Here is a 17,798-nt window from a genome sequence, read left to right as displayed (position 1 = left end):
AAACATAGCTTCAAGGTACGGAAAGGTCATTTTTCCACAGTTCAGTTCTCTGAAAACTTCCATCTCCCACTGAAAGTCATAGTCCAGGAGTGAAGCAATCACATGCTAGAACTTCAGGGCCAATTGGAAAGTCATTATGAACACTTGCATTGGTGGATCTTATTTATCCCACAAGCCTGAAAATGCACAGTCCTGAAAAGGTGACCTCTCTGTGCACACAGGTCATTTTAAGAAGAAGAGGGCTCTATGAAGGGGGCTGAGGCTTGATCACCAAAAATCAGCACAATGAAAACAAACAATAGTGAATACTGAGCACTAGAATTCAAAATACCAGATGCTTTAAAGAGAGGTGCCAGTTTTCAATGCCATTTTGAACACCACATTACAAAAGAACTATTTTTAAAAATAAAAAAGGATTAAGGGAAAAGAAAAAAAATTTAAAAGAATATCTAAACTGTTGAATGACCCCCTGTTTGTTCCTGATAAACTTCAATCACATCTTCTTCCTCCATTCCCAGCTGTAAGAGGAAAGAAAAATATGTTAGTCAACAGAAAAAAGCTATTTTTTAATTGGCTGCAAATATGTAACACTGTTTTAAAGTACAAAAAGATATAAAAGTGATTCATTGTTACTCTTAAAATTAAGAACCCTGTTTAATCTAAAGAATAAAGATCACCCTTTCTGCTGATTTTATATCTGTGAAGTAATTTATCTTAATTTCCTGGGCAAGTTTTACTTCCCACTTTATTCAATATATATCTTAAGCACTTTTGAAAAGTACCCTAAAGAAGCTTTAAATCTAATGAAATATGTAGTTTAAATTATAGTTTGATGGCATATTTTCTAAAAAGTATTTTATTTCTAGGTTTAACTATTTGATAGAATCTCATTTATCTCTTCTTTCAAAATAAGATTTCATTTTAAAATATATGTGGTTTTAGTTAGAAAGTAAATACTGCTAAGGACTTGTTTCTAAGTGGTTTCTTCTATCACCTACAACTCCTTCTAGCATTAACTATTATTTTCCTTAATATCAAGTGACTAGTCCCAATGGAGAAAAGTTATCCATTTACCTAATCTTACTCAACACCTTTAGTTTTATAGGCCAGATTTTTCATTCATTTTTGTTATTGTTGTTAATAAATATAATAGTTGTTGTTGTTAAGTGCCATAGAGTTGGTTCTGACCCATAGCGACCCTATATAGAGTTTTCAAGGAGAGCATATACCAACCAATTCAGAAATGTCTACAAGTACAATTCAGTGGCACAGATGACATTCTTCAAATTGTGCAACCATTCTCACCCTCCTTTTCCATATCGTTCCTTCATTAGCGTTAACTCACTGCCTTCCTAAATTTCTTATCTATCCTTTCAAGCTATGGTTGTCATTTGAACCCATGAAGAGTTCTTAAAAGAGCACACTGTTCAATGCAGCTGTATTCAAAGTATATTTATGTCTTTTAATAGTTTGTGTTATCTTTAACTATAAGCATTCTTTATTTTAAAAATGAGAATAAGAAAATATGTAAGGTTGAGTGGTATCCTACGCATACCCAAGCATTACCCTTAGTGAAAGTGAAGCACTGTGACTCTGTTGTGTGGCTGGGGTTTGGAAGTACTGAAACAGGCAAGAGAAATAAAACCTAGTGTGGTTTCTACTGAATGATGGATCACAGCAACAAATAAAAAATAATTTTTTAAAGGAAATGCTAAGATCAGTAATCTTTTCTAATGAGAAAAGTTTTATATTTTGTAGGTTATGTTTCTGTGTAGAATGATAAAACAACAAAACTAAATTATGCTAAGAAATCTAAAAATAGACAGACTTATATGGAGTTAAGATTTTCAAAGTTTGAAGATTGATCAGATTGCCTCTAATGTTATGGATATCTTGATTGTGGTACATATAAGAACTTTTAAATAGCTGTTAATTAAAAATACTATTAAAACTTAATTTTAATTGTACATGTTGTTGTTGTTATGTGCCGTGGAGTCAGTTCCGACTCATAGTGACTGTACAGGGCTTCCGAGGCTGTAAAATCTTCACGGGAGTAGAAAGCCTCATCATTCTCCCACAGAACAGCTGGTAGTTTCGAACTGCTGACATTGCGGTTCGCGGCCTAATTTGTAATCACTACTCAATTGCACATATAGCCTAATAAATATTCAAAGAAATACAATTCAAACATTATAAGGAACCTTCAAATTAGGAAGGTACATGTCCTCTAACTGTGGTGAATGTAAAGCTGCAAGCTTCAGGAAATACACTAGTAACCAGCAGGGGTTAAAAAAAAAAAAAAAAAAATAGCAGACCATTTGGTTATTACAAGAACAAGCCTGGGAGCCGTCAACGAAAGCAATAAAGACCCTTCAAGATAAACCCCCTTCCAAGACTGAAACTCAAAGGGAACACAACAGTAGGCATGTAAGCTCGCTGGTGACCACATTGGTCTACTGGTGAGTGGAAGTGGGGTCAAGGCAGCAAGGAAGACATGGACTGATTTTGACAATGTTCCATACACTCCTGTCGACCTTGAGATGAGAGAGAAAAGAAGAAGGGCTAGTTAGGGAACACTTGGGAACTCTTAAGCCCATGGACACTGACCTAGCCACAGTGGGCTAGAGCTGAGAGTGAAGTGGGAAGAGACGCACAAGAACGCCCAAACTTGCAGATAGTACCCATTTGACCTAGTTTGGATGGCTTGATTATCAGAACTCGACTAGAGAAATATAAGTCTGATACAGGAAGCAAGTGTAAATTGTTATAATTTGACGAACCTGTTACTTATAGATATACTAGATGAAAATACCAACTGAGAGGGAAGAAATCTTCATATCAAGGAGGGTTGATAGGGACTGGCAACTCAGACATGGGGGTTGTTGTTATTGTTAGGTGCCATCGAGTCAGTACCGACCCATAGTGACCTTATGCACAGCAGAACGAAACACTGCCCAATCCTGGGCCAACATCACTAATGTTGCCACGCTTGAGTCCATCGATGCTGCCACTTGGCCAATCCATCTTGTTAGGGGTAGTAAGGGCTATAAAGGCACAAAGTGGATGGCTTACAAGTTTTCAAGAGGAAGTTTAGTTTCAGAGCAAGTGGGGGAAGGTAGAATCCCCACTGAATAGTTTTCATCTTGTATAGATGCATCTGGTGAAAGGAGATGGGGATAGGATTCTCTTGATTCAATAGTAATTGTTATCATGACCAATTGCAATTGTCACAACTGTAAAGGTTATAAAAGGGGGGAGTAGTTAATCTTCCATTCCAAGAACCAGGACCCTAGGACCAGCAAGAGGTAAGAGCATGGGATCCTAACCAGAGAAGCAGTGACACCAGAGATGGAGGCAGAGGTGATGGCATAGAGAGATAGAGCAGCTGAAGACTGTAGACTCATGGAAAGAGAAAGCCTGTGTGGGCAAGAGGCTGGCTTGCAAAATGTTTAAATGGTTGTTTAAATGATTATATACTCTTGAGTGTTTTTGTGTACATTAATAAAAAATAAAAAAAACCACACACACACAAAAAAAAAAAAAACAGAGGAAATAGAAGCTAATACTGCTAACCAATGGTGCATGGAGGGGACTGTAGTCATTGTGATGAAACAAAATACAACTGGTTCAGTGCAAAGCTGATGTTCTCCCATGTGAACTACTACTCAATTCACAATAAACACTTAAAAAAAAGAAAAACACACTGAAATATTAAGGAGTAAGTGGGCAATGATATAAGGCATCTACTTTCTAATTCCTCTAAACAAAATAGAATACGCAAAGCTAACAAAATGTTTAAAAAAAGATAAATCTATGTAAATAGTCCACCACTCATTCATCATTTTGTCACTCTGTGGGGGACTGAGTGTTGCTGTGATGCTGGAAACCACACCACCAATATTTTAAATTCCAGCAGGGTCACTATAGTAGACAGGTTTCAGCAATTTCCAGACTAAGACAGACTAGGGAGAAAAAGAGGCAAACCACTAATGAATGGCAACCTTAGGAAGCAGTGCCTGTAGATGAGCCCTCAGCTAGGAAGGCACTCAAAATACAACTGGAGACGAGCTGCCTCCACAAAGTAGAGTTGAGCTTGGTTACGTGGAATGAAAAAAGCTTCCGGGATCTTCATTTACAGATGGTACACAACTCAAAATGAAAAGGAACAGCTGTAGACAACCATTAATAAATGAAATGTGAAATGCTCCAAGTGTTAATCTAGGTAATTGGAAGTTATCAAAAATGAAATGGAACACATGAAAACAGATTATCACAGACTTTGTTGTTGTTGTAGCTGTTATGTGCCATCACATTGGTTCCATCTCATAGTAACCCAGTATATATAGGTTTTTGAGGAGCAACTGGTGGGTTTGAATTACTGCCCTTGAGGTTTGTAATCCAGTGCTGATCCTACAGCACCACACCAAGAATCATAGGCATTAGTGAGCTGAAATGGACTGACATTGGTCATTTTTAATCCAATAATCATATGGCTTACTATGAAGGTTATAACAAACTAAAGAGGAATGACATCACACTCATTGTCAAAAAGAACATTTCAAGATCCATACGATCCATACTGATGTACAATGCTATATGTTATAGTTAATAACCAAACGCCTTCGATGAATGGTTAATAGCACTATTACTTATATTTATGCCCCTAACCAACTGAAGCCAGTGTATAGAAATGAAAGAATTCTACCTTCAGTCAGAAACTGATCAAACATGCAATAAAGATGCATTGATAATTACTGATGACTGGAATGGAAAGGTTGGAAACAAAGAGGAAAGATCAATAGTTGAAAAATATTGATCTTAGTGATAGAAACAATGTGGAAGATCTCATAATAATATTTTGTAAGATCAATGACTAATTCATTGCAAATACCTTTCAACAACATACATATGGACCTCACCAGATTATACAGGAATCAAACTGACCACATCTGTAGGAAGAGACAATGGAGAAGCTCAATATCAACAGGGAAAACAAGGCCAGGAACAGACCATCAATTGCTTATATGAAAGTTCAGGATGAAACTGAAGAAAATTCAAACAAGTCAAACAGATCCAAAATAAGACCTTGAACATAATCCCACCTGAATTTAGAGATTCAGAAACCATCTAAAGAACAGATGTGATGGATAAGACACTAATGACCACAGAACAGAAGAGTTGTGGGATGACATTAAGGACATCATCTATGAAAAAAAGGAAAAGGTCATTAAAAAAACAGGAAAGAAGGAAACAGATATAAGAAGAGACTGAAACTTGATCTCCAAAGCAGAGATGTGAAAGAAAACAAAAGAAATGAGGAGATAAGAGAGCAGGACAGAAAATTTCAAAGGGCAGCTTAAGAAGACAAAGTCAAGTATTACAATGAAATGTGCAAAGACCTGGAGTTGGAAAACCAAAAGGGAAGAACACACTCAACATTTCCCAAGTTGAAAGAACTGAAGAAAAAAATCAAATCTCCATTTGTATACTGAAAGATTCTAGGAGTAAAATACTGAATGATGTAGGAAGCATCAAAAGACGATGGGTTACACATAGACGCTATACCAAAAAGAATCAGTTAATACTCAACCATTTCAAGAAGTAGCATCTGATCAAGGACCTATGGAAGAATTCCAAAACTGCAAAAAAGCAAGGCTCCAGGAATTGACAAAATACAAACAGAAATCTTTCAACAAAATGATGAAGTACTGGAAGTGTGCATTCATTTATACCAAGAACTCTGGAAGACAACTATCTGGGATCCATATTTGTGCCCATTCCAAACAAAGGTGACCCAATGGAATGTAGAAGTCATTAAACAGTATCATTAATATCACAAGCAAGTAAAATTACAGCAGTACACCAATAAGGATTTGTCAAGAATTTGAGCCAGATTTAGAAAGGGGATGGAACTAGACATACCATTTATGGTGTCAGATGGATCTTGGCTGAAAGCAGAGAATACCAGAAAGCTGTTTATTGACTGTGCAAAGATATTCAAATGAGTGGATCATAACTAACTATGGATAACACTGTGAAGTATATCCAACCTGAATTTAGATGCCATCTCAAGAACAGATTTGATGCATTAAACACTAATGGCACCAAAGATGATCAAAGATGTCACTTTGAAGAGTAAGACATGCCTAACCCAGGTCATGGTAGCTGCAAAGAATGAGTATTCCAGAACACTTGATTTTGTTTATGAGCCTATACATAGACCAAGAGGCAGTCATTCAACAGAAAAAGGGATCTGACTGGTTTAACAACAGAAAAGGTATGTGCCACAGTTGTATCCTTTCACCATACTTATTCCATCTATATTGTTGTTGTTGGTTAGTGCCGACGAGTTGGTACAGACTCATAGCGACCCTGTACAGGATTTCCATGGAGCAGCTGGTGAGCTTGAACTGCCAACTTTGCAGTTCAAAGAAACCCTGTAGTCCAGCACATTAACCCACAGCATCATACCAGGACTCCTTTCAAATCTGACAAGTTATATTATATGAAGAACCTGGCATCAAGATTGGAGGAAGATTAATTAACAACCTGTGATAATAAGCAGATGATACAACCCTGATTGCTAGAAGCAAATAGGACATAAAATATTTAGCGATAAAGATAAAAGACTACAGCCTTCAGTATAGATCGCACCTCAATACAGAGAAATCGAAAACCCTCACAACTGGACCAATAAACAACATCATGATAAACAGAGAAAAGATTGAAACTGTCACATGTTTTATTGTGTTTGGATCCACTATAAACACGCACAGCAGGAGCAGTCAAGAAATCAAACGCTGTGTTTATTGCATTAGGCAAATCTGCAAAAGACCCCTTCCTTTAAAGTGTAAAAGAACAAAATTGTAGATTCGAGGACTAAGGTGTGCCTGCTGTAGGTATGCCACCAGTTTGTTTTTTGTGTTGTTGTTGTTTTAGCTAATTATCTTTTATTGTCACACTTTTTTTCAGTCAACAAACATGATTTCACACAGGTGTCCAAAACGGCTAAGGCAAATTTCTGGTTTCTTTGTGGGCAGACTTAGCAGGCTCAAGTCTTTATAATTTCTCCATATAAAAATAGAAGTTTCAGATCAGACTTTTTTTTTTTCACCTGGTCATCACTGCTTATTTATTTGCAATTGCTCTGTTTAGACCACCCTTTGGAACTTGTGATAAAATATGTGTCCATTGCTTGAAAGCCTTATCATGCAGAGATGGGGTATGCCACCAATATTTTAAAAACCAGAAGTGTTGACACACCTATGGTAGATAGGGTTCAGTGGAGCCTCCAGATTAAGACAGACTAAGAAGCAGCAGATTACTTTTAAATGTTTAGTCACTGAAAAAGTTAGACTACTAGCAAGGGAACATTGCCCAATAGAGTACCAGAAAATGAAAACATTATGAATAACAGTAGAATACTGTCAGTTATTATACTGTATATTACAGTGCTGAACGCAAATATAAGAGGAATGACATTGAATTCATTGTCAAAAGGAACATTTGAAGCTCAATCTTGAAGTTCAATATTATTTGTGATAGGATAATATCCAAACACCTACAAGGAATACAAGTTAATACCACTATTATTCATATATATGCACCAACCACTAAAGCCAGTGATGATGAAATTGAAGAATTCTACCAACGTCCTCAGCCTAAAATTAATTAAACATGCAATCAAGATGTATTGATAATAACTGGTGATTGGAATGCAAAGACTGAAAACAAAGAGGAAAAGATCAATAGTTGGAAAAAAGGGCCTTAGTAATACAAGCAATGTTAGATATCTCATGATGGAATTTTACAGGACCAATGACTTATTCACTGCAAATACTTTTAAACAACATAAAAAGCAACTATACATGTAGACCTCACCAGATAAATACACAGGATTCAAGAAAGACTCATTAACAACCTGTGATATGCAGCTGACACAACCGTGTTTGCTGGAATCAAAGAGGACTTGAAATACTTATTGAAGATAAAAAAACACAGCTTTCAGTATGGATTGCGCCTCAACGTAAAGAAAACAAAAATCCTTAGGAATAGAACAATCAATAACATCATGATAAATGGAGAAAAGTTTGAAGTTGTTAGACTTCGTTTTGCTTGGATCCACTATCATCACTCATGGAAGCAGCAGTCAAGAAATGAAATGACGTACTCCATAAGGCAAATCTGCTGCAAAAGACCTTTTTCAAGTATTAAAGAGCAGAGATGTCAGTACTAGGGTGCATCTGACCCAAGTCATGGTATTTCCAATCAACTCATCTGCCTGTGAAAGTTAAACAATGAATAAGGAAGATTGTAGAAGAATTAAGACAGGAGGGAGTCAGTGAAAAAGAGGAAGACCCCCTGAGTTCAAACATAACAACTGTAAGGATGTTTCCTTCTATTGAGCATAGGATTAACTGTGAGTCAAAACAGACTTGACAGCACCTAACTGGTGAAGAGTATACAGGAATTTCTGGTACAACTCTTTCAAGTTTTCTGTAAGTTTAAAATTATTTCAAAATAAGTTTAAAAACATGGTGATACGTCAAAAAGAATAGACAGAGTTGCTGAAAGTACTCCCACTAGCTAGTATCTAAAGGACATTTATATAGTTTGATCACTCCTATTATTTCTAGGAGTGTTTGCAGTATGCTTATCAAAAATACAAACTTGAATTTATTTAATCATGAGGAAATATCACACAAACTTAAAGATGTTCTAAAAAATAATAAGCCTGTACTCTTTACAATGCATAATCCTTCCTGGATTAGATTCCTAGGTTGGGTAAAAAAATAAATAAACTATAAAGGATCTTACTGGGACAAATGGCACAATCTGCCTAAGGACCACGTATTAGATAACACTACTTTATCACTGTTAAATCTCCTGAATTTGAAAACTGAACTCTGATTTTTAAGAAATAACATACTAAAAGAAATCTGCAGCTTACATTCAAATTATTCCATAATAATAAACGATGGGCTTCAAAGGTTTGTGGAAAAACTGAACTAAAGATAAAGAAATTTTTCTACAAAGTTTTTGAAGCCCGCATATATGTATGTATGAGTGCGGTATAAAGAGAGCGGGATAAAGCAAATATAGTACAATGCTACTTATTGGTGAGTCTTGAGAAAGGATATTCGTGAGAATATTGTACTATTTCCACATCTCTCAAAATAAAAGCTAATAATAACCATATATCATTCCCACTATCAGAAAAACTAGAAATGCTATTTTAATATATGGATGGGCAAAATCTAAACAAGCATACATACACGTTAAAGAAGTACTTTGAGATGCCTCTAAGTGGGGAAATACATAATCAAAGAAAACAGTCAATTCAGTAAAGAAATGAAATAGAGAAACAGAAACTTAAAAACTACAAAAGTAAATATATTTTATTTATATTAAGCGATACTATTAATCCTATACCAGGTCACTATGAGCTTGGAATCGATTTGATGACACTTAACAACAGCAATAACAATACTATTAAAAGATTCTCAAAATTCAAAATTGAAGTATAAAGGTCACCATCACTATGAAAGTACACCAAAAAGCTGCCTAATTTGAGAAGCATTTGTCCATTTCCATAAAAGACGTACTATGCACCATATGGCATAATTCCAGTACTCACATCCTACTGTTTTTCTGTCCAAATGTAATACTTCTTAAATCAGAAAAAAACTTAAAAAAAGGGCAGTTTTAATATTAAAGTGAAGTAAATTGAGACTTTTAAACTTTCTTGATTCACAGAGGAAATTATACTTACTTCTTTTGGAGTGTGATTATCAGCAATTCTCTGTCCTTCAAAGAGAAACCTGAGTGAATTCATTGGAACTCCCTAAAAAAGCAAAAACAAAACCAAAAAAGATGTATTTTATATATATAAATATATTCTTGCTAACTGCCGTGGAATTAGTTGTAACTCACAACAATCCTGTATAGGGTTTCTGAGACTTTAAATCTTCACGGGAGCAAAATGCCTCAAATTTCTCATATATATATACGTATATAGAAAGATGAGGCAATCTGCTCCTGTAAAGATTTACAGCCTTGGAAACCCTGTACAGGGTCGCTATGAGTCGGAACCGACTCCACGGCACTTAACAACAACAACAACAATATATATATGTGTGTGTGTGTATTTGTTGTTCTTAAGTGCTGTCAAGTCAGTGCCGACCCATAGCGACCCTGTACAGGGTTTCCAAGGAGTGGCTGGTGAGCTTGAACCACTGACCTTGTGGTTCAAACGACTTCGCAGTCCAGCGCATTAGCCCACCAGGACTCCTATATATGTAAATAGGTATAAGCATATACATATATTTATGAATGAAGTTAATGTGCTGGACTGCAAAGTCAGTTTGAACTGCAAGGTTGGCAGTTAAAGCCTCACCAACTGCTCCTCGGAAACCCTATACAGGGTCATTAAGAGTTGGAACTGACTTGATGGCACTTAGCAACATATATATATTCAAGGAGCTCTGGTAGCGTAGTATTTACAAATCGGGCTGCGAACCGCAGTCAGCAGTTCGAAACTACCAGCTGTTCTGCAGGAGAAAGATGAGGCTTTCTGCTTCCATAAAGATTTACAGCCTCGGAAACCCTGTACAGGGTCACTATGAGTCAGAACCAACTCCATGGCACATAACAACAACATATATATACTCATAATTTCTTTAGAAGAAATAATAGAAAATTTAATGCACAAAAAGTAGATATAAAAGCTTCAACTAGCTACATGGAACACAAAACCAGACAGCAAATTGCTATCATAACAGCTATTTATTGAGTACCAACTATTTGCAAGCCCCTCCCTATATTAAAAGGAGCTCTGGTAGCACAGTGGTTATGAATTGGGCTGTGAACTGCAAGATCAGCAGTTCAAAACTACCAGTTGTTCCGCGGGAGAAAGATGAGGCTTTCTGCTCCCGTAAAGATTTACAGCCTCAGAAACCCTGTACCGGGGTCACTATGAGTCGAAACCGACTCCACAGCACATAACCCCCACCACCTTATAGTAAAGACTTTACATATATAATCAGAACTGTTCATTACAACAACCTTAAAAGGTAGGCAATACCTTATCTTCAATTCTTCATTTTACAGATAGGAAATCTTAAGAACATAGTCAAGAATTTAAACTCAAACCTGTCTGGTTCCTAAACAGTTAACTCTTGACTATTATCCTATATTGTTTTTAAGTGTCATCAAGTCAGTTCTGATTCATAGCGACCCTGTATAGGGTTCCAAGGAGCGGCTGGTAAGCTTGAATGGCAGACCTTGTGGTTCAAAGTGACCTTGCAGTCCAGCACATTAACCCAGAGGTTCCCCTTATATCAGTGAGTTAACATAAAAGCTAAAATCCCATTTTACTGATGGGGAAAACAAGACTCATAGAGCTTAAGTAACTTGCTTAAGATCCCAAAGTCAGTGGCGGAGCCCAAGTTTAAAATGGCAGTTTAAAAAAATTAGTTATTGATCTAATAATTTGGTTTATGAAAGCCAAGATCCATTAGGATTTGGTATCAATAAATTTACTAGATTTCTATATGATCTGAAAAAAGGAAATCCCTTGATAGTGAAAATACAAAATTCAATCAGGAATAACCTTCAGTAATATGCATAAAGATAATAAACTATGATCACCAAGTCCAACATATTGCTGAAACATGTAAGATTAGAAGCACAAGGAAATGTCATAGTGATCACTAAAAATTGTCTTTATTGTTGTATATACTAGTGAGCCATCCAGACAGAAACATTCATATAGTTGTCTTGACAAACCTGAGTTACTTTTCAAACTGTTCCACATATTTACAAATCCAATCTTTAAAAATGAACTTTAGAGGACAGAAGGGTTAAAAGAATGATTAAAAATAAGAGCATTCTTCTTGAGTTGCTACAGTGAAAATACCCAAAGGAATTTTTCTTTTGACAGCCTTCCTTAAAAGAAAAACTAATAATAAAGCATTATATTTAACACCATAATATACAAACCTGTCTTTGACAGTATGATTCTTTAAGTTTCTTGAGATGTGTTGTCATTTTCACCTTAAAGTGTATCTCACTGCTATCCTAAGGAGGCAAAAGAAAAAAGAGTATTCTTCTTTATATAAACTATCTGCTTTGCTTGAGCCAAATTATTTAACTACATATACAGTCTAAACAGAACTATAAACCTTGTCCGTAATATTTTCTTACAAAAAGGTACTTTTTAGTATGCCTGTTGTTGTTGTTGTGAAGTGCCGTCGAGTCGGTTCTGACCCATAGCGACCCTGTACAGGGTTTCCGAGGGTATAAATCCTTACGGGAGTAGAAAGCCTCATCTTTCTCCCGCGGAGCGGCTGGTAGTTTCGAACCACTGACCTTAAGGTTCGCAGCCCGATTCTTAACCACTACGCTACCAGAGCTCATTTTAGTATGCCTAGGTTTTATTAACTCTAAATTAAATCATCCTTAAAATTGCTTTACAAAATTTACAAAAGAAATTTATTTTAACATATATTAATATATTTTCTGGTAGCGTAGTGGTTATGAATCGGGCTGCGAACCTTAAGGTCAGCGGTTCGAAACTACCAGCCGCTCCGCGGGAGAAAGATGAGGCTTTCTACTCCCGTAAGGATTTACACCCTCGGAAACCCTGTACAGGGTCGCTATGGGTCGGAACCGACTCGACGGCACTTCACAACAACAACAACAGATAGCAAAGCCGGCTAGAACTGCAAGGTCGGCAGTTCAAACGCACCAGCCACTCCTTGGAAACCCTACACAGGGTCGCTATGGGTCGGAACCAACTCGACAGCACTTAACAACAACAATCATACATAAAGGTAATATGTCCTGGGTGCTAAAATTAGCAGTATAAGCAAAAATATGTATGACTTGAATTCAAAGTATACATTTGTTCACAATTTTGATACCCATTCTGTTTTTTAAATAACAGGAGGATAAATCTGAATTATCACACACCTGTAAAAGCAATTTAAAAATAAATGAAATGTTCACCCCCAAAATGAAGTGTCACTGAAGATGGCCAAACTTATAAATAAAATAGATACTATAAACAGTAGATTGAACAACCTTTTACTACATAACAAACCATTCCAGATTCTGGCTTCTCGTGCTGAATAAAATGAGTAAGAATGTGAGCTAGTAAAATTGATTTTGGAACCACAGTTTCTTCTATTCTATCCAGACAAGCAAATAATCCACCAACTATCAGGCAAAATATTGGTACTTAATAAAATTTCAAAGTCATTCTTTATAATTACATATCATTTGCACATGCTTATAAAACTTTTGTTATAACTATGAAGAAACACCAATTCTCTACACATAGATAATTTTATGAACAGATAAAATTTCTAAAGCATATCTCACACCATACACTAAAATAACGTTCAAAGGAATTAAAGAGCTAATATTCTTTAAATTTAATATTGTCTCTTTTATAACAGAGATTCTTTCCCCCTAGTCCTGGCATTAGAACAGAGTCAACAATGATGGGTTAATTTATACTAACCATAAAGAACAAAGTAGAACTACTTCATAAAATTTTCAAGGCTGTAAATCTCTACAGGAGCAGACTGCCACATTTTTCTTCCTTGGAGCAGCTGATAAATTTGAACTGCCAGCCTTCTGGTTAGCAGTCAAATAATTAACCACTGCACCAACAAGGGCTCCTTCAATTCCAACTCACGGCAACCCTACTGGGTAGAGTAGAACTCCCTCATACAATTTTCAAGGCTGTAATCCACAGAAGCCAAATGCCATATCTTTCTTTGGTGAGTTAGAACCAACAACCTTTCAGTAAGCAGCCAATGAGCCACCAGAACTCTTTCTGACTTTATAAATATTTTACATCTAGAAATTTAAAATAAAAGGATTAATAAACCTGACTAAGTAAAAATGCAAAACATCTATACAGTAAATGATAGTATCAAGGGAAGAGATTGAAGAAAATACTCAAAACATGTATTAATAGAAAAGAAAAATAAGAAAATATAAGGACCTGTAGAAATCTATAATTCATAAAAAGAAAAATAGTCCAGGTGCATAAGGTGAAAAACAAAACAGAATTAAGAATACAGATATAAATCAATAAACCTTCACATTTTAAGAACTGATTTGTAACAGGAATGTCAAGAAAATTTAGTAGTGAAATAAGTCTTCCAACTTTGCTAAGACAATTGAATACCACATGCAAAAGAATGAAGTTGGATCCCCTACCCACACCATATATAAAAAATTAACTCAACGCATCAAAAAACAGAAACAATGGAACTCACCTGTCCAATGACTTTGAGTTTAATGTATTCTCCTTCCTTCTTATCCCCCAAGTCCTCAGTTGAAGGTTTCGCCTCCTGAAAGAAAGTTTAAGAATTAAAATTCCTACATGCTTTTTTAATTATTCACTTATATTCATTACTTTCCCTCAAGATACAAATTATATAACTAATACAAACAGCAGTTATAACACAAAGAGCCAGTTAATTTAGAAGAAGAAAGCCTACATCAATTAACTGCCCCAAACACCCGGGGGTTTTTTGTTTGTTTGTTTTGAGAAATCTGCAAAGGGGGTTCTTTTCAAGAAATGTAAGCAGAAATGATTTTCAATCTTTACCACACAACAGATATAAAGGCTGAAAGGGTACAGGAGGGAAAATGGGAGTACACCCACAAATACATAAGGGTTTTTGACAGAGGATATCTGGATATCTGTTTGCTGCAAAAACACCTATGAATGTGGTGGAGCTTTTGTTACTGTTGTTGTTAAGTGCCGTCTACTCAGTTCTGACTTATAGTGACCCTGTATTGGGTTTCCAAGGAACACCTGTTAAGCTTGAACCGCCAACCTTGTGGTTCAAACCGACCTCGTAGTCCAGTACATTAACCCGCACCAGGACTTTGTGATGGTGCATACACGGGGCAAAATGAGAAAATTTTCCTACATATTATCAAATATCTTAAGACAGTTGCTTGGCCTGAGGGCTCTGGACCACAGTCTCAGGGAAACCACAGTCACCCGGCATAACATAGTCCACAAAGACAATAGTCTACATCCTACTCTGGTGAGTGGTGACAGCAATCTTAAAAGCTCATGACAGGCCACCTAAGATGCATCTATTGGTCTCTCCATGTACAGAAGAAAGAAGAAGAATGAACAATTAAAGATGCTTAGAATCTAGAAATCATCGGACAAGCTCTTGATATCACATGCAAGTAAAGTTTTACTAAAGGTAATACAGAAATGGCTGCAAACATACATTGACAGAGAACTTCAAGAGGGTCAAGCCAGATTCAGAAGAGGCCGTGGAACAAGGGATATCATTGCTGATGTGCGATGGATCTTGGCTGAATACAGAGAATATCAGAAAGATGTTTACCTGTGGTTTATTGACTTTATTGTGCTTTATTGTGTGGATCATGACAAGCTATGGACAACATGGCAAAGTATGAGTATTCCAGAACACTTAATTGTGCTCATGAGGAATCTGTACCTGGACTAAGAGGCAGCTGTTTGAAAAGAACATGTGAATACTGAATGGTTTAAAATTAAGAAAGGTGTGTGACAAGGTTGTATTCTTTCACCTGTATGCTGAGCAAATAATCCGAGAAGCTGGGTTCTGTGAAGAAAAATGTGGCATCAGGATTGGAGGAAGACTCATTAACAACCTGCGATATGCAGATGATGCAACCTTGCTTGCTCAAAGTGAAGAGGACTTAAAATATTTATTGATGAAGATCAAAAAGCATAGCCTTCGGTATGCTTACATCTCAATGTAAAGAAAACAAAAATCCTCACCACTGGACCAATAAACAACATTCTTAATAATGGAGAAAAGATTGAAGTTGTCAAGGACTTCATTCTTCCTGGATCAACTATCAACACGGACAGAAGCAGTAGTCAAGAAATCAAACGATGTATTGCATTAGGCAAAACTGCTGCACAAGACCTTTTTAAAGTGTTGAAGAACAAAGATGTCAGCTTGAGGACTAAGGTGCGCCTGACTCAAACCATGGTATTTTCAATAACCTCATAAGCATGCAAAAGCTGGAGAGTGAATAAGGAAGACCGCAGAAGAATTGATGCATTTGAGTTCTGGTGTTGGAGGACAATATTGAAAGTGTCATGGGCTGTCAAAAGAATCAACAGATCTGTTTTGGAAGAAGTACAACCAGAGTGCTCCTTGGAGGCCAAGATGGCCAACTCATCTCTCATATTTTGGATATATTGTCAGGAGGGACCAGTCACTGGAGAAGGATATCATGTTTGGTAAGTTGGTGGGTCAGAGAAAAAGAGGAAGATCCCAACTGGATGGATTGGCCAAGTGGCAGCATCAACAGACTCAAGTGTGGCAACAGTAGTGAGGTTGGCCCAGGATCGGGTAGTGTTTCGTTCTGCTGTGCGTAAGGTTGCTATGAGTCGGTACTGACTCGATGGCACCTAACAACAACAACAAATGTGCCTCTGGTAGTGTAGTGGTTACAAATCGGGCGGCGAACCTTAAGGTCAGGTGTTCGAAACTACCAGCTGTTCCATGGGAGAAAGATAAGGCATTCTGCTCCTGTAAAGATTTACAACCTTGGAAACCCTGTACAGGGTCGCTATGAGGCAGTTCTGACTCCACAGAACATAATCACCACCAACAGCGTGCTGCTGTAGAATCAGCACTGGAATGGAAACCACAGGGTCAGTGGTCCAAACCCACCAATTGCTCCTTGGAAACCCTATACAAGGGTAGCTATGAGTCGGAACAGACTTTATGGACTTAACAACAATAATGTGATGGCTGGGAACAGCAGAGGCCTTGGCAGTGATTTCGAGTCCTGGTGTGGAACTGTGGATTAGTGCACTGGACTGCAAAGTCAGTTGGAACCGCAAGGTCACCAGCCACTCCTCAGAAACCCTATACAGGGTCACTAGTGGTCGGAACCAATTCAACAGCACTTAACAATAAAATAACCATTCTTCCCCAAAGAATTCTGTGCTTGTCAATTGATATCCCATCAAAATGGCAGTTTTGGTATCCTTGCTGTTTCAGTGGTTTCTGACTCAGTGAGTCTGTATAGGGTTTCCAAGGCTTTAAATCTTTGTAGGAGAAGAAAGCCCACAGAGCAAGCTGGTGGTCTAAAACCTTCAACCTCATGGTTCACAGTCCAGTGTTTATATATGGAGCCACTGTGCATCAAGGGATTCAAATGACATTGCTTTTCAATGGTCTCTGAGTTCAGGGAACAAAAAGAAGTCTAAAAGGGCAAGGGCAAATCTGTGAAGTGGATGGGATAAGGTTTCCCAATGAAATTCTCAGAGTACAGCACTTGCTACTCTCAAAGAATGAGCAGGTGCACCGTCATAATGGAAATAATTCCTCGGCTCAACTTTCCTGGCCTTTTAAACAATGAAGCTTTCAATTTTATTAAAAGTTGTTTCTAATAAGCCCCTGTGATCATCCTAAATCCTTCAAGAAAATTTATTCAAAAATTATCCCTTTGGATTGAGGCATGGTTTGAATGGGTAAAAGCAGGGAAATAATGTTAAGATGCTTGGCTGTCTTTTAAATCTTGGTTTCCCTTACCTACTATTGTAAAATAGACACTTAAGGGGGAAAGAAAGGAATAGCCAGAAAAATCACCATAGAAAGCTTTTAAGTCTGTCTTCAGCTTATAAACTGATTGGAATACCTAAACTGGGGCTAGAACTTGTCCAGTGAAGGAGGATTCCTGCAGAGCCTTTGCACTGCATAAAAGACCATAGGTGGAAGCCTGAACCTCATCCAGAATCTTCTGAGGTG

At 37.0% G+C, this 17,798-nt stretch overlaps 1 protein-coding gene across 1 annotated transcript in view; it reads right to left on the bottom strand.

Moving 5' to 3' along the window:
• Positions 1-449: 449 nt before the first annotated feature.
• SUMO1 (small ubiquitin-like modifier 1) overlaps positions 450-17,798 on the bottom strand; it is a 31,114-nt gene continuing 13,765 nt past the window's right edge. The window contains exons 2-5 of the mRNA XM_006861977.1: positions 14,292-14,366; positions 12,001-12,078; positions 9,773-9,844; positions 450-518 (exon numbers count right to left, since the gene is read on the bottom strand). Coding sequence (XP_006862039.1) covers positions 450-518; positions 9,773-9,844; positions 12,001-12,078; positions 14,292-14,366 — 294 coding nt within the window. The remainder of the gene's footprint in view (positions 519-9,772; positions 9,845-12,000; positions 12,079-14,291; positions 14,367-17,798) is intronic.

Source organism: Chrysochloris asiatica, unplaced genomic scaffold, assembly GCF_000296735.1.
Source record: "Chrysochloris asiatica unplaced genomic scaffold, ChrAsi1.0 scaffold00045, whole genome shotgun sequence".
NCBI lineage: Eukaryota > Metazoa > Chordata > Mammalia > Afrosoricida > Chrysochloridae > Chrysochloris > Chrysochloris asiatica.
This window is presented reverse-complemented; position numbering and strand designations above follow the sequence as displayed.